General features: G+C 42.9%; 2 protein-coding genes across 9 annotated transcripts in view; one reads left to right on the top strand and one right to left on the bottom strand.

The window, feature by feature from the left end:
* Window positions 1-17,013, top strand: part of LOC143276716 (RNA-binding protein Ro60-like) — a 52,337-nt gene extending 35,324 nt beyond the window's left edge. For 4 of the 6 annotated variants that reach the window (XM_076581368.1, XM_076581367.1, XM_076581366.1 and 1 more), the window contains exons 6-12: window positions 603-924; window positions 1,944-2,075; window positions 4,959-5,285; window positions 6,027-6,229; window positions 7,840-7,993; window positions 8,737-8,919; window positions 9,746-17,013. In XM_076581368.1, coding sequence (XP_076437483.1) covers window positions 603-924; window positions 1,944-2,075; window positions 4,959-5,285; window positions 6,027-6,229; window positions 7,840-7,993; window positions 8,737-8,919; window positions 9,746-10,159 — 1,735 coding nt within the window. In that variant the 3' untranslated portion in view covers window positions 10,160-17,013. The remainder of the gene's footprint in view (window positions 1-602; window positions 925-1,943; window positions 2,076-4,958; window positions 5,286-6,026; window positions 6,230-7,839; window positions 7,994-8,736; window positions 8,920-9,745) is intronic. The other 2 variants (XR_013053608.1, XR_013053607.1) reach the window with 2 other exon arrangements.
* A 3,854-nt stretch (window positions 17,014-20,867) lies between these two features.
* The window catches only part of LOC143276465 (uncharacterized), a 15,050-nt gene continuing 11,917 nt past the window's right edge, over window positions 20,868-24,000 (bottom strand). For all 3 annotated transcript variants that reach the window (XM_076580969.1, XM_076580971.1, XM_076580972.1), the window contains exon 4: window positions 20,868-23,148. In XM_076580969.1, coding sequence (XP_076437084.1) covers window positions 22,942-23,148 — 207 coding nt within the window. In that variant the 3' untranslated portion in view covers window positions 20,868-22,941. The remainder of the gene's footprint in view (window positions 23,149-24,000) is intronic.

Here is a 24,000-nt window from a genome sequence, read left to right as displayed (position 1 = left end):
GCCACCACATGGCAGGGCATCATATCAGTCCTACACGTAAAAGCCACCACATGGCAGGGCATCATATCAGTCCTACACATAAAAGCCACCACATGGCAGGAGGTCATATCAGTCCTACACGTAAAAGCCACCACATGGCAGGAGGTCATATCAGTCCTACATGTAAAAGCCACCACATGGCAGGAGGTCATATCAGTCCTACATGTAAAAGCCACCACATGGCAGGAGGTCATATCAGTCCTACACATAAAAGCCACCACATGGCAGGAGGTCATATTAGTCCTACACATAAAAGCCACCACATGGCAGGGCGTCATATCAGTCCTTCATGTAAAAGCCCACTCATGTATACATATGAGTGAATGTTGGAGTCACAGCCCATGAACGAAGATTTTGTTTTATTTCATTTTATTTCTTTTCTTCCATGTGGAATATCCCACTCTTGATTTGATTTTCTTGTCTTGTCTTTTCTTCCAGATCAAAGATCCTAGGCCTCTATATGCTCTTTGCTTTGATTTTATATTTCTTTTCTTATCTTACAGATCAGTGATCCCAAGCCTCTGTACTCTTGATTTGATTTGATTTCTTTTCTTTTCTTCCAGATCAAAGATCCTGAGCCTCCATAAAACCTTGAGGAGAGCAGAGGACACGAGGAAGTTTGATTACTACGGTTACCCCATCAGACCGTTGCACAGGGAGTCCTCTAGCGACGAAGAGACGGATGAGGGAGCTCACAGGGGGGCGCCGTTACCTCCCCCTCCTGCCACCTTCCAGTTGACCAATGAGCAGAGGCTGCTGCGGTATCTGATCTTTGGAGGCGTGAACACGGCGTTCAGAGGGAGTAACTCTACTGACAACGCTGAGGGCCCTGCCGGCTTCACCGAATTGATCAATCAGATGATCGGAGCAGGAGAGGGCGATCAGGTGTGTGTTGCTCATTTGGTGGTGGCTTTTCTTTTCATGTTGAAGTTTTTTGTTTGTTGCGGGGGGGGGGGGGGGGGGGGGGGGGTTGTTTTTGGGGTTTTTTCTTCTTCTTCTCTGGTCAGGTTTTTTTTTTTTTTTTTTTTTCACATTTTCTTTCTTCAGTTATGAATATTTTTTAAGGATCATTTGGATATGTTTTTTCTTCCTTTTTTTCCCCCCCTTTGTGTGTGTTAGACTTTTCATACTTACCTTTGCCTATGCACACATATATGTCTTTTGTTTAATTTCTCTTTGTGTGTGTGTGTATGTGTGTGTGTGTGTTTGTTTGACAACAACAAAAAACATATCAAAAAAAAAAAAAAAAAAAAAAATGCAAGTTGCAAAGACTTTGCCTCACTGTTTTCTGTTTCAAGACATTAGTTGGAAGGTTTTCTTCCATGAAAATTGCTGACAGGTAGACACTTACTGTTCTGAATAAAATGTTAGGGAGTGATATTTCTTCCCTGAACATGGCATTCAGCTAGAGCTGTTGGAGTAGTATCGTACTGTTTAAAAACGATGTTTAAAAAACTTCCTGGAGTGTTGCTTCTTGTTTTGACCGTTTTTTTGTATTAGAAAAAAAAGTTTTTATATCATTTGTTTATTTTTTGAGTAGTTCTTTGGGTTTTTTTACTGATTTTTTTTTTCATAGTGCAGTGCATTTGAAAAAGAAAAAACAAAAACAAAACAAAAATATGACCATGATAGGGAACATGCATACATACACAGTCAGATAGTTTCCAACACACACACACACACACACAAACACACACACACAAACACACACACAAAGTAGGTCTTCTATCAGTGCAAGTATAATAAGAAAAAGGTAAAGAGTACATTCAATTTTTTTTTTTTCAAATCATTTGATGGTGCTCTGATTATTGTAATCCGAATCCATAGGCAAGATCATTGTTGGAAAGCTGACGACATGCACACAACTCAATCAATCCATGTTTTGACCTTTTTCATCTGGGCAGGTGGTGAGTATTTTGAAAGACGCCAGCGTTGGTGGACGGTCAACGAAGCAAGACACCTTGCTCTGTGCGCTGGCCAAGTGTTGTCGGAATGAAGATATGAAAACCAAGCAAGCTGCCTATGCTGCTGTGCAGGTAGTGGGTTTTTTTGTTGTTGTTTGTTTGATTTTGTGATGTGTCGTATTTTGTCATCGGCTGTGGTTGTTGATTTTGTGTGTTTCTCTGTGTGTGTGTGTATCTGTGTCTGTGTGTGTATCTATGTGTGTGTGTATGTGTCTGTGTGTGTATCTGTGTGTGTGTGTGTGTTTGTGTCTGTGTGTGTATCTATGTATGTGTGTATGTGTCAGTGTGTGTGTTTGTGTCTCTGTGTGTGTATTTATGTATGTGTATCTGTATCTATGTGTGTGTGTAGGTTGGAACCTATCTGTCTGTATGTATGCATGTTCCCTATCATGGTCATGTACATCTGCGCTATGTTTTTTGAGATCAGAAATGAGTGTATGTGTGTGTATCAGAGTAGCACAACATGAACTCATTGTGAATGAATTCCAAGATAACTCATAACAGAGGAGCATCATTCAACACCCACTTCCGAATATACTCTCGAGTCCAGAACTCATCAGTCTCCACATTTTCTCAACCCATACTGTTTCATGAGTTACTTCCCTCCAGCAGTTTTCCATCCTAACTTGCAGATGGCAGTCCTGGTCAGAATTTGAATGTTCATAATGTTGAAAAATCTGAGGAATTGTCAGAGAAATTTTTGGGGTTTTTTGACAATGTGTCTTAATCATACTACATGTATTGTGCAGAAAGTTACTCATGTGTCTTAGTCATACCACATGTATTGTGCAGAATGTGACACCTGTGTCTTATTCATACCATGTATTGTGCAGAAAGTGACACCTGTGTCTTATTCATACCATGTATTGTGCAGAAAGTGACTGCTGTGTCTTATTCATACCACATGTATTGTGCAGAAAGTGACACCTGTGTCTTATTCATACCACATGTATTGTGCAGAAAGTGACACCTGTGTCTTATTCATACCACATGTATTGTGCAGAAAGTGACACCTGTGTCTTAGTCATACCACATGTATTGTGCAGAAAGTGACACCTGTGTCTTAGTCATACCACATGTATTGTGCAGAAAGTGACTGCTGTGTCTTATTCATACCACATGTATTGTGCAGAATGTGACACCTGTGTCTTATTCATACCACATGTATTGTGCAGAAAGTGACACCTGTGTCTTATTCATACCATGTATTGTGCAGAAAGTGACTGCTGTGTCTTATTCATACCATGTATTGTGCAGAAAGTGACTGCTGTGTCTTATTCATACCACATGTATTGTGCAGAAAGTGACTGCTGTGTCTTATTCATACCACATGTATTGTACAGAAAGTGACACCTGTGTCTTATTCATACCACATGTATTGTGCAGAAAGTGACACCTGTGTCTTATTCATACCACATGTATTGTGCAGAAAGTGACTGCTGTGTCTTATTCATACCACATGTATTGTACAGAAAGTGACACCTGTGTCTTATTCATACCACATGTATTGTGCAGAAAGTGACACCTGTGTCTTATTCATACCACATGTATTGTGCAGAATGTGACTGCTGTGTCTTAGTCATACCACATGTATTGTACAGAAAGTGACACCTGTGTCTTATTCATACCACATGTATTGTACAGAATGTGACACCTGTGTCTTATTCATACCACATGTATTGTACAGAAAGTGACACCTGTGTCTTATTCATACCACATGTATTGTGCAGAAAGTGACACCTGTGTCTTATTCATACCACATGTATTGTGCAGAAAGTGACACCTGTGTCTTATTCATACCACATGTATTGTGCAGAAAGTGACACCTGTGTCTTATTCATACCATGTATTGTGCAGAAAGTGACACCTGTGTCTTATTCATACCACATGTATTGTGCAGAAAGTGACACCTGTGTCTTATTCATACCACATGTATTGTGCAGAAAGTGACTGCTGTGTCTTATTCATACCACATGTATTGTGCAGAAAGTGACACCTGTGTCTTATTCATACCACATGTATTGTGCAGAAAGTGACTGCTGTGTCTTATTCATACCACATGTATTGTGCAGAAAGTGACACCTGTGTCTTATTCATACCATGTATTGTGCAGAATGTGACACCTGTGTCTTATTCATACCATGTATTGTGCAGAATGTGACACCTGTGTCTTATTCATACCACATGTATTGTGCAGAAAGTGACTGCTGTGTCTTATTCATACCACATGTATTGTGCAGAAAGTGACACCTGTGTCTTATTCATACCATGTATTGTGCAGAAAGTGACTGCTGTGTCTTATTCATACCACATGTATTGTGCAGAAAGTGACTGCTGTGTCTTATTCATACCACATGTATTGTGCAGAAAGTGACACCTGTGTCTTATTCATACCATGTATTGTGCAGAATGTGACACCTGTGTCTTATTCATACCACATGTATTGTGCAGAAAGTGACACCTGTGTCTTATTCATACCACATGTATTGTGCAGAAAGTGACTGCTGTGTCTTATTCATACCACATGTATTGTTAAATACACTTGCAGCCGCAGGGTAAGTGCCTTGTAAATGCACTTTATTACTATGATTATGATGGTGATGATGACAATGATGATGGTTATTGCTGTTATTATTGTTGTTGGCATCCTAGTTATTCTTCTTCTTCTCATCATCATCATCTTCATAATTGTATTATTATCATTACTAATATTATTATTATTATCATTATTGTTGTTATTATTATTATTATCATTACTACTATTATTAATATCAATTTCACTATCATTATAACCTTCCATGAAGTTTTTCCTTTCTTTTTCTTTTTTTTCTTTTTTTGTGCACCCCCCCCCCCCCCCCCACCTCCTGTTTGAATCCAACTTAACCTAAATAAGAATTTTAAAAAAACAAAAAAAAACGATAAAAACTCTCCTCGTTTTCCTTCCCACCCACACAGGCGATATGCCGGATACCAACCCACCTCTTCCAGTTGGTGAAGTTCATTGAGGAGGCGGGGCAGAGCTCAGGGTGGGGGCGGGGCTTGCGGGCTGTGGTCTGCCGGTGGTACAACGCCGCTGCCGCCAACCCCAGGACTCTGGCCATGCACGTCACCAAGTACATGAACCGGCACGGCTGGAAGCATCGCGACCTGTTCCGGCTAGCTCACATCAAGCCGGTGAACGACGCCATCGGCTTCATCGTGCGCTACGCCGTCAAAGGCATGAAGGAAGCCGAGGATGAGTTTCTGGAGGATGGGTACCTGGGTCGCACCAACCTGGAGACGGTCAGTTTCAAGGGGTGGCAGCCATTTCTTTTTTGTCTTTAAGAATAATCAGGGGTTTGTAGGGGTCCTAACAAGTCGTGACATGTTGGAATTCCTTGACTAAGGCATTAAAATAATCATGGATCGAAGGGTCTTTACAACTACAAGCCCTTACAATTGGTGACATGCTGAAATTCCTCCAGTAAGGCTTTAGCATAATCAGGGTTTCTTGGGTCCTTAGAAGTCCTTCCAAGCAGTGGCATTTTGAAGTTCTTGAAGTATTTCTTTAGAATAATCAGGGTTCTTAGGGTCCTTATGAGTCCTTACAAGCTGTGACTTGTTGAAATTCTTCAAGTAAAGCTTTAGAATAAGCAGGTTTTGTTGAGTCCCTACAAGTCCTTACAAGCTGTGACATGTTGGATATCCTCAAGTAAAGCAGGCGCTGATACCAAGAAATGTAGTGTATTATTTTTTTCCTGGCCAGGTGCACAAACACCAAAAACAGGAGGCCACAAAAAAAATACAATGTATTCATTTCTGAAAGCGATTAGGTGCACAAGTACCTGAAAGTGGTGGAGGAGGCCAAGAAAGGCAATGCATTCATTTCTTTTCCTGCGATTAGGTGCACAAGTACCTGAAAGTGGTGGAGGAAGCAAAGAAGCAATGCATTCATTTCTTTTCCCGGGATTAGGTGCACAAGTACCTGAAAGTGGTGGAGGAAGCCAAGAAATGCAAGGCATTCATTTCTTTTCCCGGGATTAGGTGCACAAGTACCTGAAAGCGGTAGAGGAGGTCAAGCGGTGCACAGACGAGAAGCGGGTGATTGAGCTGGTGCAGGAGCACGACCTGGTGCGGGAGCATCTGAACACAGAAATGCTGAACAAGGCGGCCATCTGGTCCGTCCTTCTGGAGAAGATGCCGCTCACTGCACTTCTGCGCAACCTCAACAAGATGACCTCTGTAAAGTATGTCTTTTGTTGTTTGTTTGTTTGTTTGTTATTGCAACCTCAACAAGATGACCTCTGTAATGTATGTCTTTTGTTGTTTGTTTGTTTGTTGTCGCAACCTCAACAAGATGACCTCTGTAATGTATGTCTTTTTTTGTTGTTTGTTTGTTGTTGCAACCTCAGCAAGATGACCTCTGTAATGTATGTCTTTTGTTGTTTGTTGTAGCAATATCAGCAAGATGACCTCTGTAATGTATGTCTTTTTTTGTTTGTTTGTTTGTTTGTTATTGCAACCTCAACAAGATGACCTCTGTAATGTATGTCTTTTTTTGTTGTTTGTTTGTTTGTTGTTGCAACCTCAACAAGATGACCTCTGTAATGTATGTCTTTTTTTGTTTGTTTATTTTTGTCACAACCTCAACATGATCACCTGTGTACTGTGAGTCTTTTTTTGTTTGTTTGTTTGTTTGTTGTTGCAACTTCAACAAAATGACCTCTGTAATGTATGTATTTTTTTGTTGTTTGTTTGTTGAGGTTTGTAATGTATGTCTTTTTTTTTGTTTGTTTGTTTGTTGTCGCAACTTCAACAAAATGACCTCTGTAATGTATGTATTTTTTTGTTGTTTGTTTGTTTGTTGAGGTTTGTAATGTATGTCTTTTTTTGTTGTTTGTTTGTTTGTTGTCGCAACCTCAACAAGGTGACCTCTGTAATGTATGTCTTTTTTTGTTTGTTTGTTTTTGTCACAACCTCAACATGATCACCTGTGTACTGTGAGTCTTTTTTTGTTGTTTGTTTTTGTCGCAACATCAACAACAAGATCACCTCCGTAATGTAAGTCTTTATTTTATGTTTGTATGTTTTTGTCGCAACCTCTACAATATGAACTCTGTATTGTGAGCCTTTCTTTTGGGTTTTTTGCTGTTTTTTTGATGCCTTGTTGCTCACCATCATCATCTTCTTCGCCGTTTTTATTCAGTGATATTACTCCCATGACATGCTGCTTATTTATTTTATTTTATTTTTGTTATTATTATTAATAGGGTTTTTTTGTGTTTTTTTTCTCAAGGCCTGACTAAGCGCGTTGGGTTACGCTGCTGGTCAGGCATCTGCTTGGCAGATGTGGTGTAGCGTATATGGATTTGTCCGAACGCAGTGACGTCTCCTTGAGCTACTGAAACTGAAACTGCTGCTCATTTTGGGAATGTTTGTGTGTGTGTGTGTGTGTGTGTGTGTGTCTTAGACTTGAGACTAGTCTGTATGCAGGTACCTTGGAATAGAATATAAATATACTAAAATGAGTAAGCTACAGGTAAATCAAGAAAGTATGTACATCAGAATTTAATCTCCCACATGCACACACTCAAGCACGCACTCCTTCCATCTCCAACTCACGATCTCATCCATTCTCACCTCCACCCCTCCCCACCTCACCACCCCACCACCACTCTCAGAATCTGTCACAGAACTTCAGGAACAGCTGGTTTTGTTGTTGTTGTTATTGTTGTTTTTGCAGGGTGTTCAGTGACCTGAAGAAAGTGGAGCTGGTGAACATGAACGCTGTTGTTAACTGAAAGTTGGGTAACCCATTCACACAATCTTTAAAAAAAAAAAAAAAATTATATTGCAGGGTGTTCGATGACGCGGAGAAAGTGGAGCTGGTGAGGTCAAAGTTGCTGAACATGAACGCACTTCGCAAGGCCAGGGTCCACCCCCTGAAGATCCTGTCGGCCAGCACAATCTACGCTCAGGGCTACGGGGACAAGGGAAGCCTGGTGTGGATGGTGAGTCAGAGAGTGCAGCTCAGCGCTCAGCTTAACTCACTCTGGACGAAGGGCACTACTGTTGACAGCAGTTTCAGACGAAGGACCCTAATCAGGGCACTACTGTTGACAGCAGTTTCAGATGAAGGACCCTAATCAGGGCACTACTGTTGACAGCAGTTTCAGATGAAGGACCCTAATCAGGGCACTACTGTTGACAGCAGTTTCAGACGAAGGACCCTAATCAGGGCACTACTGTTGACAGCAGTTTCAGATGAAGGACCCTAATCAGGGCACTACTGTTGACAGCAGTTTCAGACGAAGGACCCTAATCAGGGCACTACTGTTGACAGCAGTTTCAGGTGAAGGACCCTAATCAGGGCACTACTGTTGACAGCAGTTTCAGACGAAGGACCCTAATCAGGGCACTACTGTTGACAGCAGTTTCAGACGAAGGACCCAAATCAGGGCACTACTGTTTACAAGTTTCAGATGAAGGACCCTGATGAAATGGTCCTTATAAGTCCTTACAAGATGGGTGAAGGTCCTTACCAAATAAGGAAATGGTCTTTATAAGTCCTTACAAGATGGGTGAAGGTCCTTACCAAATGAGGAAATGGTCCTTATAAGTCCTTACAAGATGGGTGAAGGTCCTTACCAAATGAGGAAATGGTCCTTATAAGTCCTTACACAATGGGTGAAGGTCCTTACAAAATGAGGAAATGGTTCTTGGAAGTCCATGGGAACCCTGTGTGTGCTTGCAGCCCAACCCAGGCATCAAGAACCTGCTGGAGGAGGCGTTCTATGCCAGCTTCCAGGCGGTGGAGCCCACCAACAAGCGCATCCTTATCGCTCTGGACATCTCCGCCTCCATGAACATTCCCATGAACGAAATGAACATCACCGTGCGTCAGGCGTCCACCGCCATGTGCTTGGTCACCGTGAGGGTGGGTGTCGGTGTTGTTGTCAGTGTTGTTGTTTTTGTTGTTGTTGTTGTTACATTGTTGTTATATGAACTTTTGTATGGAGGACATGAACATGAACATCAGTGTTCATCAGGCGTCCACCGCCATGTGCTTGGTCACCGTGAGGGTGGGTGTCGGTGTTGTTGTCAGTGTTGTTGTTTTTGTTGTTGTTGTTGTTACATTGTTGTTATATGAACTTTTATATGGAGGACATGAACATGAACATCAGTGTTCATCAGGCGTCCACCGCCATGTGCTTGGTCACCGTGAGGGTGGGTGTCGGTGTTGTTGTCAGTGTTGTTGTTTTTGTTGTTGTTGTTGTTACATTGTTGTTATATGAACTTTTGTATGGAGGACATGAACATGAACATCAGCGTGCATCAGGCGTCCACCGCCATGTGCTTGGTCACCGTGAGGGTGGGTGTTGGTGTTGTTGTCAGTGTTGTTGTTTTTGTTGTTACATTGTTATTGTCATATGAACGTGCCCATGGACGACAAGATGAGGAAATGTTTACAATACAGTACAATACAACGCTGCACAATGCAACATGATGAATAGAACATTATACAAAATATGAGTAAATGAATACAACGCATCACAACACAGCATAGCATAACACAGCACAGCACAACACAGCACAGCACAACACAACAACACAACACAACACAGTCCAGAGCACATCGCAACACAACACAACTCAAATGACAAGGAAAACAAAATCAGAAAGAAAAGAAGAACTCTTTTGTTTTAAACTCAAATTACATCCCTTTGTGCATGTGTGTGTGTGTGTGTGTGTGTGTGAGGCAGACGGAGCCCCACTGCGACATCGTGGGTTTCCATCACAGGCTGATCCCCCTGGAGATCTTCCGTGACCCCAACAAGACCCTGGGCCAGCTGGTGGAGGAGACAGACCGGTTGGGGTTCGGGTCTACAGACTGCAGCAAACCCATAACGTGGGCCCTCAAACACCGCAAGGAGTACGATGCCTTCATCATCTACACAGACTCAGAGACCAACTGTCACAAGATACCCCCCTACCATGCCCTGCTGCACTACCGGCAGGCCATGAACAAGCCCTCAGCCAAGCTGATTGTAGTGGGCATGAAGACCAACAACGTCACTGTGGCTGACCCCAACGACATGCACATGCTGGACATTGTGGGCTTCGACCCGGACACCCCGGAACTCATTCGCGACTTTCTGATGGGGGAGATTCAGTGATCATTTCTTTTCTTTTTGGCTTTGTTCTTTTTATTCATGTGTGTAGGGGTTATTGGGGTGATGGTGTTGTAGTGTTGATGATGTTTCGGGAGTCCAGAATTTGCTAATGGTAAAGAAGGGCTCTGCTTGCAGGCAAGGGACGTTTCAGATGCCAGAATTGCTTGCTGGTGAAGATGAAAGCTGAAGAAAGACAAGCAACATTATTTCAGATGCCAGAATTGCTTGCTGGTGAAGATGAGAGAAAGCTGAAGAAAGGTAAGTGACGTTTCAGAAGCCAGAATTGCTTGCTGGTGAAGATGAGAGAAAGCTGAAGAAAGGTAAGTGACGTTTCAGAAGCCAGAATTGCTTGCTGGTGAAGATGAGAGAAAGCTGAAGAAAGGTAAGTGACGTTTCAGATGCCAGAATTGCTTGCTGGTGAAGATGAGAGAAAGCTGAAGAAAGGTGACGTTTCAGATGCCAGAATTGCTTGCTGGTGAAGATGAGAGAAAGCTGAAGACAGACAGGCAACATTGTTTCAGATGCCAGAATTGCTTGCAGGTGAAGATGAGAGAAAGCTGAAGAAAGGCAAGTGACATTTCAGATGCCAGAATAGCTGCCAGCGAAGACGATAGAGAAAGCTGCAGACAACAGGCTTTTGTTGGTGTGAAGATTGGAACAGAGAGTGTGTGAAGGCAGAGTGGCATCAGCTGAAGAGATGAAGGTACTGGACTGAAGCAAGAACCCCACAGCCCTAAACAAGCTGACCTTCAGAATGAAAGCAAGTGGTTCGTTCAACTCCAAAACTCCACTCTGATCTGTATCAGATTGGGACAGTCGTTGAACTCCACTCTAATCTGCCTCAGACAGGACGCAGTGTAGAGGTGGGGGAAACCTGTAGCGGGAGATCCTGCCTGTCTGCTGAGCATCCAGCCCTCGGTCATCAAGATCCAGCCACAGCGGGCAAGTTACTCTGTACCAGTGGCTGGACAGCTCTCGCACACCCTGCCAGCTGCCTGAGCAGCTCGGCCAATGCAGCAAAACCAGGATGAATTAGAAAAAGGACGATTCAAAGCATGGTGGTATTGGAAAACTTGGCCAACGCAGCAATACCAGGATGAATTAGAACAAGAGAGGCAAGGCCTTCAAGACTCACTTGTGATACACTTTTTAAAAAAATCCAAGCTTTTTATGTATTGAGTATAATGCATTTACTGTTATATTTATATTTTTTGTATTCTCTAAACTTGGCACTTTGATCTGATATTCAACCCAACAAAAGATCTGTCATTATTATCATTTTTTGTTCAAACAGGAACTTCTTTTGCTAAGCATGGAAGTTTTGTTTATTGCAAACGTTTTGGTGCAGACAGTAAAATAAGGGAAATTACTCTGTAATTAATGCTGGGGGACTTAGTTTGCTTTAAACTGATCTTTCTCATCTTAAACATTACATTTTGAAATTATACTCAATACATAAAAAGCTTGGATTTAAAAAAAAAAAAAGTGCATCACAAGTGAGTCTTGAAGGCCTTGCCTCTCTTGTTTCAAAATGTAATGTTTAAGATGAGAAAGATCAGTTTAAAGCAAATTAAGTCCCCTAGCATTAATTAGAGTAATTTCCCTTTTTTACTATCTGCACCAAAACGTTTGCAAAATAAATAAAACTTCCATGCTTAGCAAAAGAAGTTCCTGTTTGAACAAAAAAAATGATAATTATGACTGCTCTTGTTGTTGGGTTGAATATCAGATCAAAGTGCCAAGTTTAGAGAATACAAAAAATATAGATATAACAGTAAATGCAGTTTGCATATAATTAGGCTTTTTTTTTTCCTGCCCATCCCAGAGGTGCAATATTGTTATAAACAAGATGACTAAAAAGAACTGAATTTTTTCTATTTTTATGCCTAATTTGGTGTCAACTGACAAAGTATTTGCAGAGAAAATGTCAATGTTAAAGTTTACCACGGACACACACACACACACACACACACACACAACCGAACACCGGGTTAAAACATAGACTCACTTTGTTTACACAAGTGAGTCAAAAAGGACGGTTCAAAGCATGGTGGTATAGGAAAGCCTGGCCAACGCAGCAATACCAGGACGAAGAAACTTTTTCACCACCATAGGCAACCATAGGTGACTCAACAGCGCACCGCCATAGTTCAGTCGACATCCAGGTGTCATGTTAAATGGAACGTTTTTCAGATGGTCACACAGCTTGACAGCTGCAGCTAGTTTTCCCGCCAACAAGAGCAATGACTAACCTTTGCTCCCTGACCCAGTTTGAAGGGAACAAGTCCATTGTGTTGTTTGGGCATGAACTGAAGCCTGCTTCTAAGATCATGGTATCTGAAATGTCTGGCACTTGGGAGTGATTTCACACAGAAACTTGGCGCTGAAGACAGTCCATAGCATAGTAGTGTCCCAGCCGCAGTCCACTTGCAGGGAACACCCACCAGTGCACAGCGGCAGTGAAGATTTGACCCACCTCACCTCTGAAACCAACTGGCATATGTGCAATCCACCGATGCCAGGGCAAGGCAGGAGACCTCAGCATCTGCTTCGGAAGCATCACCGTTCCAACACCCACTCACTGTCCACATGTCTGCAGTTCCAGCCCTGAGGTCACAAGTCACCCTCAAGTTCCACGGCTTGTTGACAACTTCCTTGGCTCCTGAGGGTGTTTCCACAGTCCTCTTCATCACCATCACTAATTATTGATTGCTGTAACAGTCTGTATTTTGGCTTGTTTTTTCTCTCTCCCTCTCCATTTTTTTCGCTTTTACAGTCTGTATTTTGGCTTGTTGTTTTCTTTCTCCCTCTCTCTCCATTTTTTTCGCTTTTACAGTCTGTATTTTGGCTTGTTGTTTTCTTTCTCTCTCTCTCTCCATTTTTTTCGCTTTTACAGTCTGTATTTTGGCTTGTTTTCTCTCTCTCTCTCTCCATTTTTTTCCTCGCTTTTACAGTCTGTATTTTGGCTTGTTGTTTTCTCTCTCTCTCTCCATTTTTTTCGCTTTTACAGTCTGTATTTTGGCTTGTGTTTTCTCTTTCTCCATTTTTTTTCCTTGTTTTAAACAATCTTTTATTGTTCAACAGATCATAAGAATTACAAGCAGAGACAAAATAAAATCAACAAGCTTAAAACTGTACGTGTACTGTCATTTTTTTTAATTGTTTATTGGTAATGTTTAAAGAGCTATGTCAATCCCACTGTCCTTTCTTTCATATTGTATTATTTATTCATATTGTCTTGTAGTATTACTTTTGACATCATTGGGGCTATTCTCCCTGGGAACAACACTTCACGACAGTGTCATGTATTACTACTTTTGACGTCATTGGGGCTATTCTCGCCGGGAACAACACTTCACGACAGTGCAGTGCCACCCTTTTTTTTTTTTTTTTTGATCTTTTTGTGTGCAAGTATATTTGTTTTCCTGTCAAAGTGGATTTCTTTTCTACACAATTGTTGTCAGGGACAACTCTCTTGTTGCCGTGGGTTCTTTTACATGTACAAAGTGCATGCGACTCAAGGGACTTCAGTTTCTTCTCTCTCTCTCTTCTGAAGAACAGAAAATGGGTGATTGACCGACTTGGGTCTTCATCAGTATGAATTTTGATGATGTCTGAAATTTTGCACCAGTTAGACGTGATTTGTTTGTGTGGTTTTATATTACTTAGTTGTTTGTTTTTTGTCACAACAGATTTCTGTGTGTGAAGGTGCATCAAGAAATGCTACAGCTCCTTGATATTTTGAACAAATACCCACGCCCATCCCATTATCGTATGAAAGTATGATGTTCCTAAACTGACTCTGTTGGGGGGGATGGTGTGTGTGTGTGGGGGGGGGGGGTTGTCAAGTGATCCACTGAGGTGCAAGGTGGCAGAATGGCTAAGACAGTTACCTGCCGATGCAGTGTCTGTGAGGGTCTGGGTTCGAATCCTACTCTCGCCCTTTCTCCGAAGTTTTACTTGAACATGAAACTGAGCGCGCATCTAGTCATTTGGATGAGACGTTAAACCGAGGTCCCATGTGCAACACATTCACTGAAAAAGATCCCATGGTAACAAAAGTGTTGTCCATTCTGGCACAGTTCTGTAAAAGAAATCCACTCTGATAGGTACACAAATAGATATGCAGGCACTCAAGGCCTGAGTAGTAAGCAGGGTCGTGCTGCTGTCAAACATTTCGCATCAATTTGTGTGCAACCTGTGCTGGTTTGTGACTGCTGTAGCTTGCAGTTCAGTTAGCTATCTATAGCGGTTAGAGTTTGTTTGGCTGTTTTTCAAGGATATGGTAGCAGAGACATAATGTATTAATGATATATAATGTGTGTGTGTGTTACAAATGCATTTTATTCTTTGTGTTATTTTTATCCTATAATTACATGCTTTTAAAAATCAAGTAATAGACAGAACTGGGCATTGCTAGCAGTGAGAAGAAGAAGAAGAAAGAGAGAGAGAAACAGAGAGAGAGAGAGAGCACATAGTTTGAGAAATTCCACGAAATGATCTAACAAGTTAGATAGTTTGTCCTCATGTGGTGATCCTTTTCATGTCACTAGAAATTGTTTTGCCTGGCTGTGCTTGTTTTGGATGCGTTGCATCATAATCTGCACGTGAATATCTGTAGAATTATTTAATGAGTGTACATCTTGGGTGCTATGTATATGTATCTACAGTGTGTTAATGTGTCGACAGCTGGCAGTAAATACTGGGTGTGTATCAAGTGATAATCTGTGATTTTCTGGCCAAGCCCAATTAAAAGTTCCAGACAGTATTGGGAAAGCTTAAATCCATTTATGAAAAAAAAGGGGGGGAAAGTCAGCATTATAAACAGGGGGAAATATGCCTGGTCTGGGTTTAGACCCAATGGCACTGTGTTGGTTAGGCTCTGGAAGCCTGCCAAATGCGGCACGAATGACAGAAATGAGGGCAATACACACACACATCTATGTAAATGTGTATATATATATGTGTATATGTATATACATATATAATATAGAAAAAATAAATTTTATATATATAGAGAGAGAGAATAATAATTTATACATGTATATATATATGTGTGTGTGTAGGGAGAGAGAGAATAATAAATTATATATATATGTGTGTGTTTGTGTGTCTGTGTATAGAGAGAGAATGATAAATTATATATATATAGAGAGAGAGAGGGGGGGGGGGAGAGAATATTAAATCCAGGCCTCCGTGTCTTGGTTAACCTTCAAGAAGTGGAAAAAGCATTACAAAACAGTCTTGGTTTGACTTATAACTAAAAAAAAAAAAAAAAAAAAAAAAAAAAAAACCCAACTTATTTGTGCTTATGGGATTGTGTGTGTGTTTCAGGAGTAGGGTGTGAGTGTCAAAGTCTCACATTATACATGATTTTTTTTAAAATACAGTTTTGATGATGGAAGATCAGTTCAAACAGCAAGTTCACAGCATACCTTTTGACCTGTGTAGAACACCACAGTGTGGCCTCTTGATTGCTCAGTTGTCAGAGGAAGTACAACTCGCTAGTCCAGATGTACAGACAATGTCAAAGTTTAAGAAGAAAAAAAAAAGTGGAATAATTGATTTTGTTGAGGACATCATTTTTTTACCTCAGTATCAGAGTGTTCAGAAATTGCTTTCGAAAAAAGAAAACGGAAAAACATCTTTATTGAATCTGTCTTTAGTGTTTTCCCATGGTACAATGTCTATTTAAACAAATGTTGTTAATTTCCAGTGGACTAAAAGCCTAATTTCCCATAGTGCAATGTCTATTTAAACAAATGTTGTTAATTTCCAGTGGACTAAAAGCCTAATTTCCCATAGTGCAATGTCTGTTTAAGCAAATGTTGTTTATTTCCAGTGGACTGAAAGCCTAATTTCCCATAGTGCAATGTCAGTTTAAGCAAATGTTGTTTATTTCCAGTGGACTGAAAGCCTAACAGACGATGCACAGAGAAGGATCATTTTGGTAGAATATTTACATAATGAATGATGTCCATTGCAAGTATTTGTGCTCTGTTGTGTTGATTTACATATTTTTATCTCACTTAGTCTTACATATGTATATTTTAGCCAGTGTCATATGTTGACTTTGTACATATTTTACCTCACTTAGTCCTAAATTTGTATATTTTATAGTAAAGCATGGTGAGCCATATCTGAGATGGAGTACTGTGCTATATAAGCCTGCATTTTATTACAGTGTTTATTATTGTCATTTATGTAGATTATATTCATCTGTCTCTCTGTCTGTATAATTATATATATATAGAGAGAGAGAGAGAGAGGAGGGGGGGATATCTTCATTTGGTGTCATATACTGTACCATGTCAAACTGATGCAAACTAGGCCTATCGGTTTGCACTGCTTGGCCAAATTTCACGTGGCTAACAGTGAATCTTCATTCAGTAAAGTGAAGTGAATTAATGGCATTGGGAACATCATACAAATATAAATGATTGCCATTATTAGATGATTAATATATAAGTTCGTTAAGAACGGGCGCTTAGTGTGTTGACAGGAGTTACTGTGCATGTCTTGGTGTGTTGGAAATGTTTTGTTTTTCCTGCAGAGAACCTGCAGTTAGCTTGCAATGAGAACGGAGGTCAAGTTCCTGTGTGTACTATGACTTGAACTGTTCTTATTTTCTTCTAGTAATTTGCAGTATTTTGTTTGTTTCTTTTCTTTTTATCCATCATTTTCTGTTGGAAGTAATGGGTGAATAAGCGTTCCTTCCTGTAACAAAACACGAATGTATGACTGTGAGACAGGGGATAGAATTGAAATTGTTAGTATAATGCTGCTTTGTGTGTTTTTGTTTGTTTTTTGTTTTTATCATTCTCACTGTAACGAGAAGAAAAGACTGGTTGTTTTCAGTTTCTGGTTTTGTTGATTTTTTCCCCACTTTTCTCTCGCTGTCTGTTGAGGTAAATCTATTGAGGTGTTTGATTGGTTTGATGATGATGATGATGATGATGATGAAGATGATGATGATGATGGTGGTGGTGGTGGTGGTGATATGGACACTTATACAGCACCTATCCTCAGTCAGAGACCAAGCTCTAAGCGCATTTCGAACACCAAGTCTTTGGCACAACAGGCTGCCTACCTGAGTAGAGCCAACTGACAGCTACCATTTGGATACACATCATTCGTTTCCTGTGCCATTCAGTCACGTTATAATCATGCACACACTGTAGAATGCTGACATGGATTACAGGATCTTTAATGTGCATATTTTCATCTTCTGCGAGTGTATACACACAAAGGGGGTTCAGGCACTAGCAAGTCTGCGTGCGTACACACACGAAGGTGGTTCAGCAAGTCTGCGTGTGTACACACACGAAGGGGGTTCAGGCGCAAGCAAGTCTGCATGCATACAGATACACACACAAAAGGGGTTCAGGCACTAGCAGGTCTGTGTGCGTACACACATGAAGGGGGTTCAGCAGGTCTGCGTGTGTACACACACGAAGGGGGTTCAGGCGCAAGCAAGTCTGCATGCATACAGATACACACACAAAAGGGGTTCAGGCACTAGCAGGTCTGTGTGCGTACACACATGAAGGGGGTTCAGGCACTAGCAGGTCTGTGTGTGTACACACACGAAGAGGGTTCAGGCACTAGCAGGTCTGCGTGCGTACACACATGAAGGGGGTTCAGCAAGTCTGCGTGTGTACACACACGAAGGGGGTTCAGCAAGTCTGCGTGTGTACACACACGAAGGGGGTTCAGGCACTAGCAGGTCTGCGTGTGTACACACACGAAGAGGGTTCAGGCACTAGCAGGTCTGCGTGTGTACACACATGAAGGGGGTTCAGGCACTAGCAGGTCTGTGTGCGTACACACATGAAGGGGGTTCAGCAAGTCTGCGTGTGTACACACACGAAGGGGGTTCAGCAAGTCTGCGTGTGTACACACACGAAGGGGGTTCAGGCACTAGCAGGTCTGCGTGTGTACACACACGAAGAGGGTTCAGGCACTAGCAGGTCTGCGTGTGTACACACATGAAGGGGGTTCAGGCACTAGCAGGTCTGCGTGTGTACACACACGAAGGGGGTTCAGGCACTAGCAGGTCTGCGTGTGTACACACACGAAGAGGGTTCAGGCACTAGCAGGTCTGCGTGTGTACACACATGAAGGGGGTTCAGGCACTAGCAGGTCTGCGTGTGTACACACACGAAGGGGGTTCAGGCACTAGCAGGTCTGCGTGTGTACACACACGAAGGGGGTTCAGGCACTAGCAGGTCTGCGTGTGTACACACACGAAGGGGGTTCAGCAGGTCTGCGTGTGTACACACACGAAGGGGGTTCAGGCACTAGCAGGTCTGCATGCGTACACACACGAGGTGGAGTCGGGCACCAGCATGTCAACACATATGATGACCTGGGAGATGGGAAAAATCTCCAGCCCCTAACCCACCAGGTGCGACGGAGATCAAACTCAGGAAAGTGACTCATGTGACCCCCACATCTGTCACCCAATCTGCACAGAATGTAAACCATGTGACCCCCACATCTGTCACCCAATCTGCACAGAATGTAAACCATGTGACCCCCCGCACCTGTCACCCAATCTGCACAGAATGTAAACCATGTGACCCCCGCACCTGTCACCCAATCTGCACAGAATGTAAACCATGTGACCCCTCACACCTGTCACCCAATCTGCACAGAATGTAAACCATGTGACCCCTCACACCTGTCACCCAATCTGCACAGAATGTAAACCATGTGACCCCTCACACCTGTCACCCAATCTGCACAGAATGTAAACCATGTGACCCCCGCACCTGTCACCCAATCTGCACAGAATGTAAACCATGTGACCCCTCACACCTGTCACCCAATCTGCACAGAATGTAAACCATGTGACCCCTCACACCTGTCACCCAATCTGCACGGAATGTAAACCATGTGACCCCCGCACCTGTCACCCAATCTGCACAGAATGTACACCATGTGACCCCTCACACCTGTCACCCAATCTGCACAGAATGTAAACCATGTGACCCCTCACACCTGTCACCCAATCTGCACAGAATGTAAACCATGTGACCCCTCACACCTGTCACCCAATCTGCACAGAATGTAAACCATGTGACCCCTCACACCTGTCACCCAATCTGCACAGAATGTAAACCATGTGACCCCCGCACCTGTCACCCAATCTGCACAGAATGTAAACCATGTGACCCCTCACACCTGTCACCCAATCTGCACAGAATGTAAACCATGTGACCCCCGCACCTGTCACCCAATCTGCATAAAATGTAAACCATGTGACCCCCCACCTGTCACCAAATCTGGATAGAATGTAAACCATGTGACCCCCCGCACCTGTCACCCAATCTGCACAGAATGTAAACCCGTTGACTGTTAACTCTTGATGAACGGTGGTCAGCACGGCGTCCACTCTAAGTGCAGTCACTTGTTTTTGTGTACCGACTTCTCTTTAGGATGGACGGGTGGGTTGCACGAGCGAACTTAGCAGCACAAAGTTTTACTCATCGTTAAGAATGTTCCTAACTTCTCGATAAACTCCGTATATTTAGGGGAACATTCTTAACGCTAAGCAAACTTAGTGCTGCAAAGATGGCCTCGTGCAACCCGGACCAGATCTGATTGGCCTGTTTCTGTTGGATCATGTTGCCGTCACCCTCAGCGGTCTGTTTCTGTTGGATCGTGTTGCCGTCACCCTCAGCGGTCTGTTTCTGTTGGATCGTGTTGCCGTCACCCTCAGAGGTCTGTTTCTGTTGGATCATGTTGCCGTCACCCTCAGCGACCTGTTTCTGTTGGATCATGTTGCCGTCACCCTCAGCGGTCTGTTTCTGTTGGATCATGTTGCCGTCACCCTCAGCGGTCTGTTTCTGTTGGATCGTGTTGCCGTCACCCTCAGCGGTCTGTTTCTGTTGGATCATGTTGCCGTCACCCTCAGCGGTCTGTTTCTGTTGGATCGTGTTGCCGTCACCCTCAGCGGTCTGTTTCTGTTGGATCGTGTTGCCGTCACCCTCAGAGGTCTGTTTCTGTTGGATCATGTTGCCGTCACCCTCAGCGGTCTGTTTCTGTTGGATCGTGTTGCCGTCACCCTCAGCGACCTGTTGGATCGTGTTGCCGTCACCCTCAGCGGTCTGTTTCTGTTGGATCATGTTGCCGTCACCCTCAGCGGTCTGTTTCTGTTGGATCGTGTTGCCGTCACCCTCAGCGGTCTGTTGGATCATGTTGCCGTCACCCTCAGCGGTCTGTTTCTGTTGGATCGTGTTGCCGTCACCTTCAGCGACCTGTTGGATCATGTTGCCGTCACTCTCAGCGGTCTGTTTCTGTTGGATCATGTTGCCGTCACCCTCAGCGGTCTGTTGGATCATGTTGCCGTCACCTTCAGCGACCTGTTGGATCATGTTGCCGTCACCTTCAGCGACCTGTTGGATCATGTTGCCGTCACTCTCAGCGACCTCTTGTGTAGGACTCTCGTTTCGCCTTCCTGCCAAGTCCTCTTTCGCGTACTCTGCTGCTCTCCCCCACCCGACCTCTCTCTCTAACACACACACACACACACACACACACACACAGAGACAACAACAACAAAAACCCCAAAATCAAAACTTTCATTTGGACGGAGCTACGACCAGATATTGACGAACACGTCCAAGCACACACACACACACACACACACACACACACGCACGCACGCACACACACACGCACACACACAGAGACAACAACAACAACAACAACAACAAAATAAAACAACAAAACTTTAATTTGGACGGAGTTACGACCAGATTCACGAACACGCTCAAGCACACACACACGGCACACACACACACACACACACACACACAGAATCATCATTAAGCATTCCGTAAGAGGACTTTGTCAAAATGATTGACTACAACTAATTATTTACTTTTATTTTACATCACAAACACACGCATGGGCATGCACGAACGCATGCACACAGTGATACACACGCTCACGCGCGCGCGCGCGCACGCACACACACACACACACATACGCACGCACGCACAGGATACATTGACATTAATAATTTTTTACACTGTTGCTGTAGTGTTAGACCAGCTGAACGCACAGGATCATAATTAATTATCAGGACTGCCCAACAAAACTAAAATCTAAACCGTGTTGAACGCAAACTCTCTCGGACTGCCCAACAAAACCAAAATCCAAACTCTCATCACATCTAGAACAGCAGGCCTACTTACCTATTCCATCTAGATTGATTCTCGCCTGTTCAATATTTCACTCTTTCCTCCAATCTGTTTCGTGATTAGAGGATCTTGTGGTGGTGGCGAATGTTTGAACGTTCGTTCGTTCGTTCTTTACTTTAACGTCTTTTCACTGTAAGTGATATTAGATATTATATTGAACGTGTGTGTGTTTGTGGTGACATCAATACTCTTGTATGCATGTGAATCGTGGATCTTAACAGCTGAAATAGAAAAGAGAATACAGTCCACTGAGATGAGATGCTTTCGAATACTCCTGGGCATCTCCTACAAAGATGATATCACGAACGAAGAAGTTCGAAACTGAATCAGGCAAGTCATTGGGCCCTACGAAGACCTGTTGACCTTGGTCAAGAGACGCAAGCTCAAATGGTATGGCCATGTCATGAGATCATCAGGGCTTGCCAAGACATTCCTGCAGGGCACAGTGCAAGGAGGGAGAAGGAGAGGCAGACAGAGGAAGAGATGGGAGGACAACATCCCAGAATGGACGGGCTTGAGGTTGAGCGATACAATCAGGAGGTCAGAAAACCGAGAGAATTGGAGGATGCTGGTTGCCAGATCAGCTGTGGCGCCCCAACGGTCCACAAGACTACGGGATCGGAAACCAGCTGTTTTGTTGTGTCCCCCTTTGTTTATTTGTGTCTTGTTTTGTTGTGTTCGCTGTGAATCGTGTGGGAGGGAGGGTCGCTGGGTCAGCTGCAGGAGCAGGGAGGGTGGGGACAGTGGGTTCGAGCGAGTGAGTGGATTGTTTTGAGTGAGCTGATATGAACAATGTATCACTTGTTGATACGCTGGCCACAATGCTTATTAAAAACTATGAGGATAATGTTTATTTATGTCGTTTTCTGATGCTACATGTATGTATATAGGCAAAGAGATATTCGGTTTCCCCACCTTTATTGCTTGCTTAGCTGAAGGGAATAAAAAAAAAAATGTCGTAATTTCTGTGTGTGTGTGTGTGTGTGTGTGTGTGTGTGTGTGATGTGAAAATGAAGCACTTAGGCCTATTTCTAAATACCACATTTGACCTTACTTTGTAACGTGTGTATTTACATAATTCATGTGAATTCTGCTTTCGGAAAAGAAATTAAACAGAAAAAAAGGTATGCGCGCATGCATGTGTGTCTGTCTGTGAATGTGCATGTGAAACGGACGGGGATGAGGGGGGTTAGAGGGGGTGGGTGGGGGAGAGGAGAGATTCCTACAGAATTAATGATGATAATAGTAACATATCATGCCTGGTACTGCAATGAAATCCTCAGACAACCACTGGTAAGGCAGTACGAACAAAATGTACACAAAATGGCCTTTCACAGTAATTGCTTTCACACACACACACACACACACACACACACACACACATACACACACACACACTGTACAAGTGCATAAATTCATTATCTTGCCACTGACTTGAACAAATTAACTGCAGTGAAATTTACAGCGGCAGCAGTCACGTAATTGGAGTTATCAACCAGCACGAAATAACGGAAAAGTTGAGTCAGAAGAACAACGTCACTGTACGATAGCGTCATTACACAGTGACGTTGACATTTACATCGCGGGCAGGTACGTAATTCTGGTTAGCAACAAGCTAGATATGACGAAAAAGGTGAGGCTGAAATATGACGTCACTGCACGATTTGCGTCATTGCACAGATCCTCTTCGCAGCAGTAGGCACACTCAGAGGGGGAGCTGTCGCACAGTCTGTTTTCGTTGGCACTTTGGACGCTGTGGCATTGCGTGCGGTCTTGACAACCCTGTTTAAAACACACACACACACACACACACACACACACACACACACACACATATATATATATATATATATATATATATATATATATATATACTTATTTATTCATTTATCTGTAAGCCTCCTGGTGCAATATTATGATACAGTAAACTTGTTAGATGAAGCCCAGTATACCCAAATAAGATTTTTGGAGTCATAATATCATACTGCAGTTTGTCAAAACTGATGCATACCAGGCCTATCGGTTTGACAGGCAACGTCTGCACCAGTTTGACATCAGTGGTCAATATATTTAGTTAACAGATTAAATACAAACAATTTGTTTAAAGCAATGCTATATTTAGACGCACCTCGTCTGACAGTTTGATAGCCTCGTTTACATCAGTGTGACATTTAGACAGGCCTCGTTTACATCAGTGTGACATTTAGACAGGCCTCATTTACATCAGTGTGACATTTAATAGCCTCGTTTACATCAGTGTGACATTTAGATAGCCTCGTTTACATCAGTGTGACATTTAGATAGCCTCGTTTACATAGCCTCATTTACACCAGTGTGACATTTTACTGATTTTTTGCCTTCTGTGGGTTGGAATACCTCAGCAGCATTGGTGGCCCGCAAGTGCAGATTTTGTGGTTTGAAACTGAGAATAACCTTCAGCTTCAGGGGGCTTTGCCCCCAGACCCCCACCAGGGGCGTTGCCCCATGGACCCCCCCAGGCCCCCACCTTTCAGACTCAATCACAATTTCCCAATCTCATGCCTGCATTTAGATAGGCCTCGTTTACATCAGTGTGACATTTAGATAGACCTCGTTTACATAAGTCTAATATGTAAGTAGGCCTATATTTAGGTA

The sequence above is a fragment of the Babylonia areolata genome, chromosome 32 (genome assembly GCF_041734735.1).
Source record: "Babylonia areolata isolate BAREFJ2019XMU chromosome 32, ASM4173473v1, whole genome shotgun sequence".
Lineage (NCBI taxonomy): Eukaryota > Metazoa > Mollusca > Gastropoda > Neogastropoda > Buccinidae > Babylonia > Babylonia areolata.
This window is presented reverse-complemented; position numbering and strand designations above follow the sequence as displayed.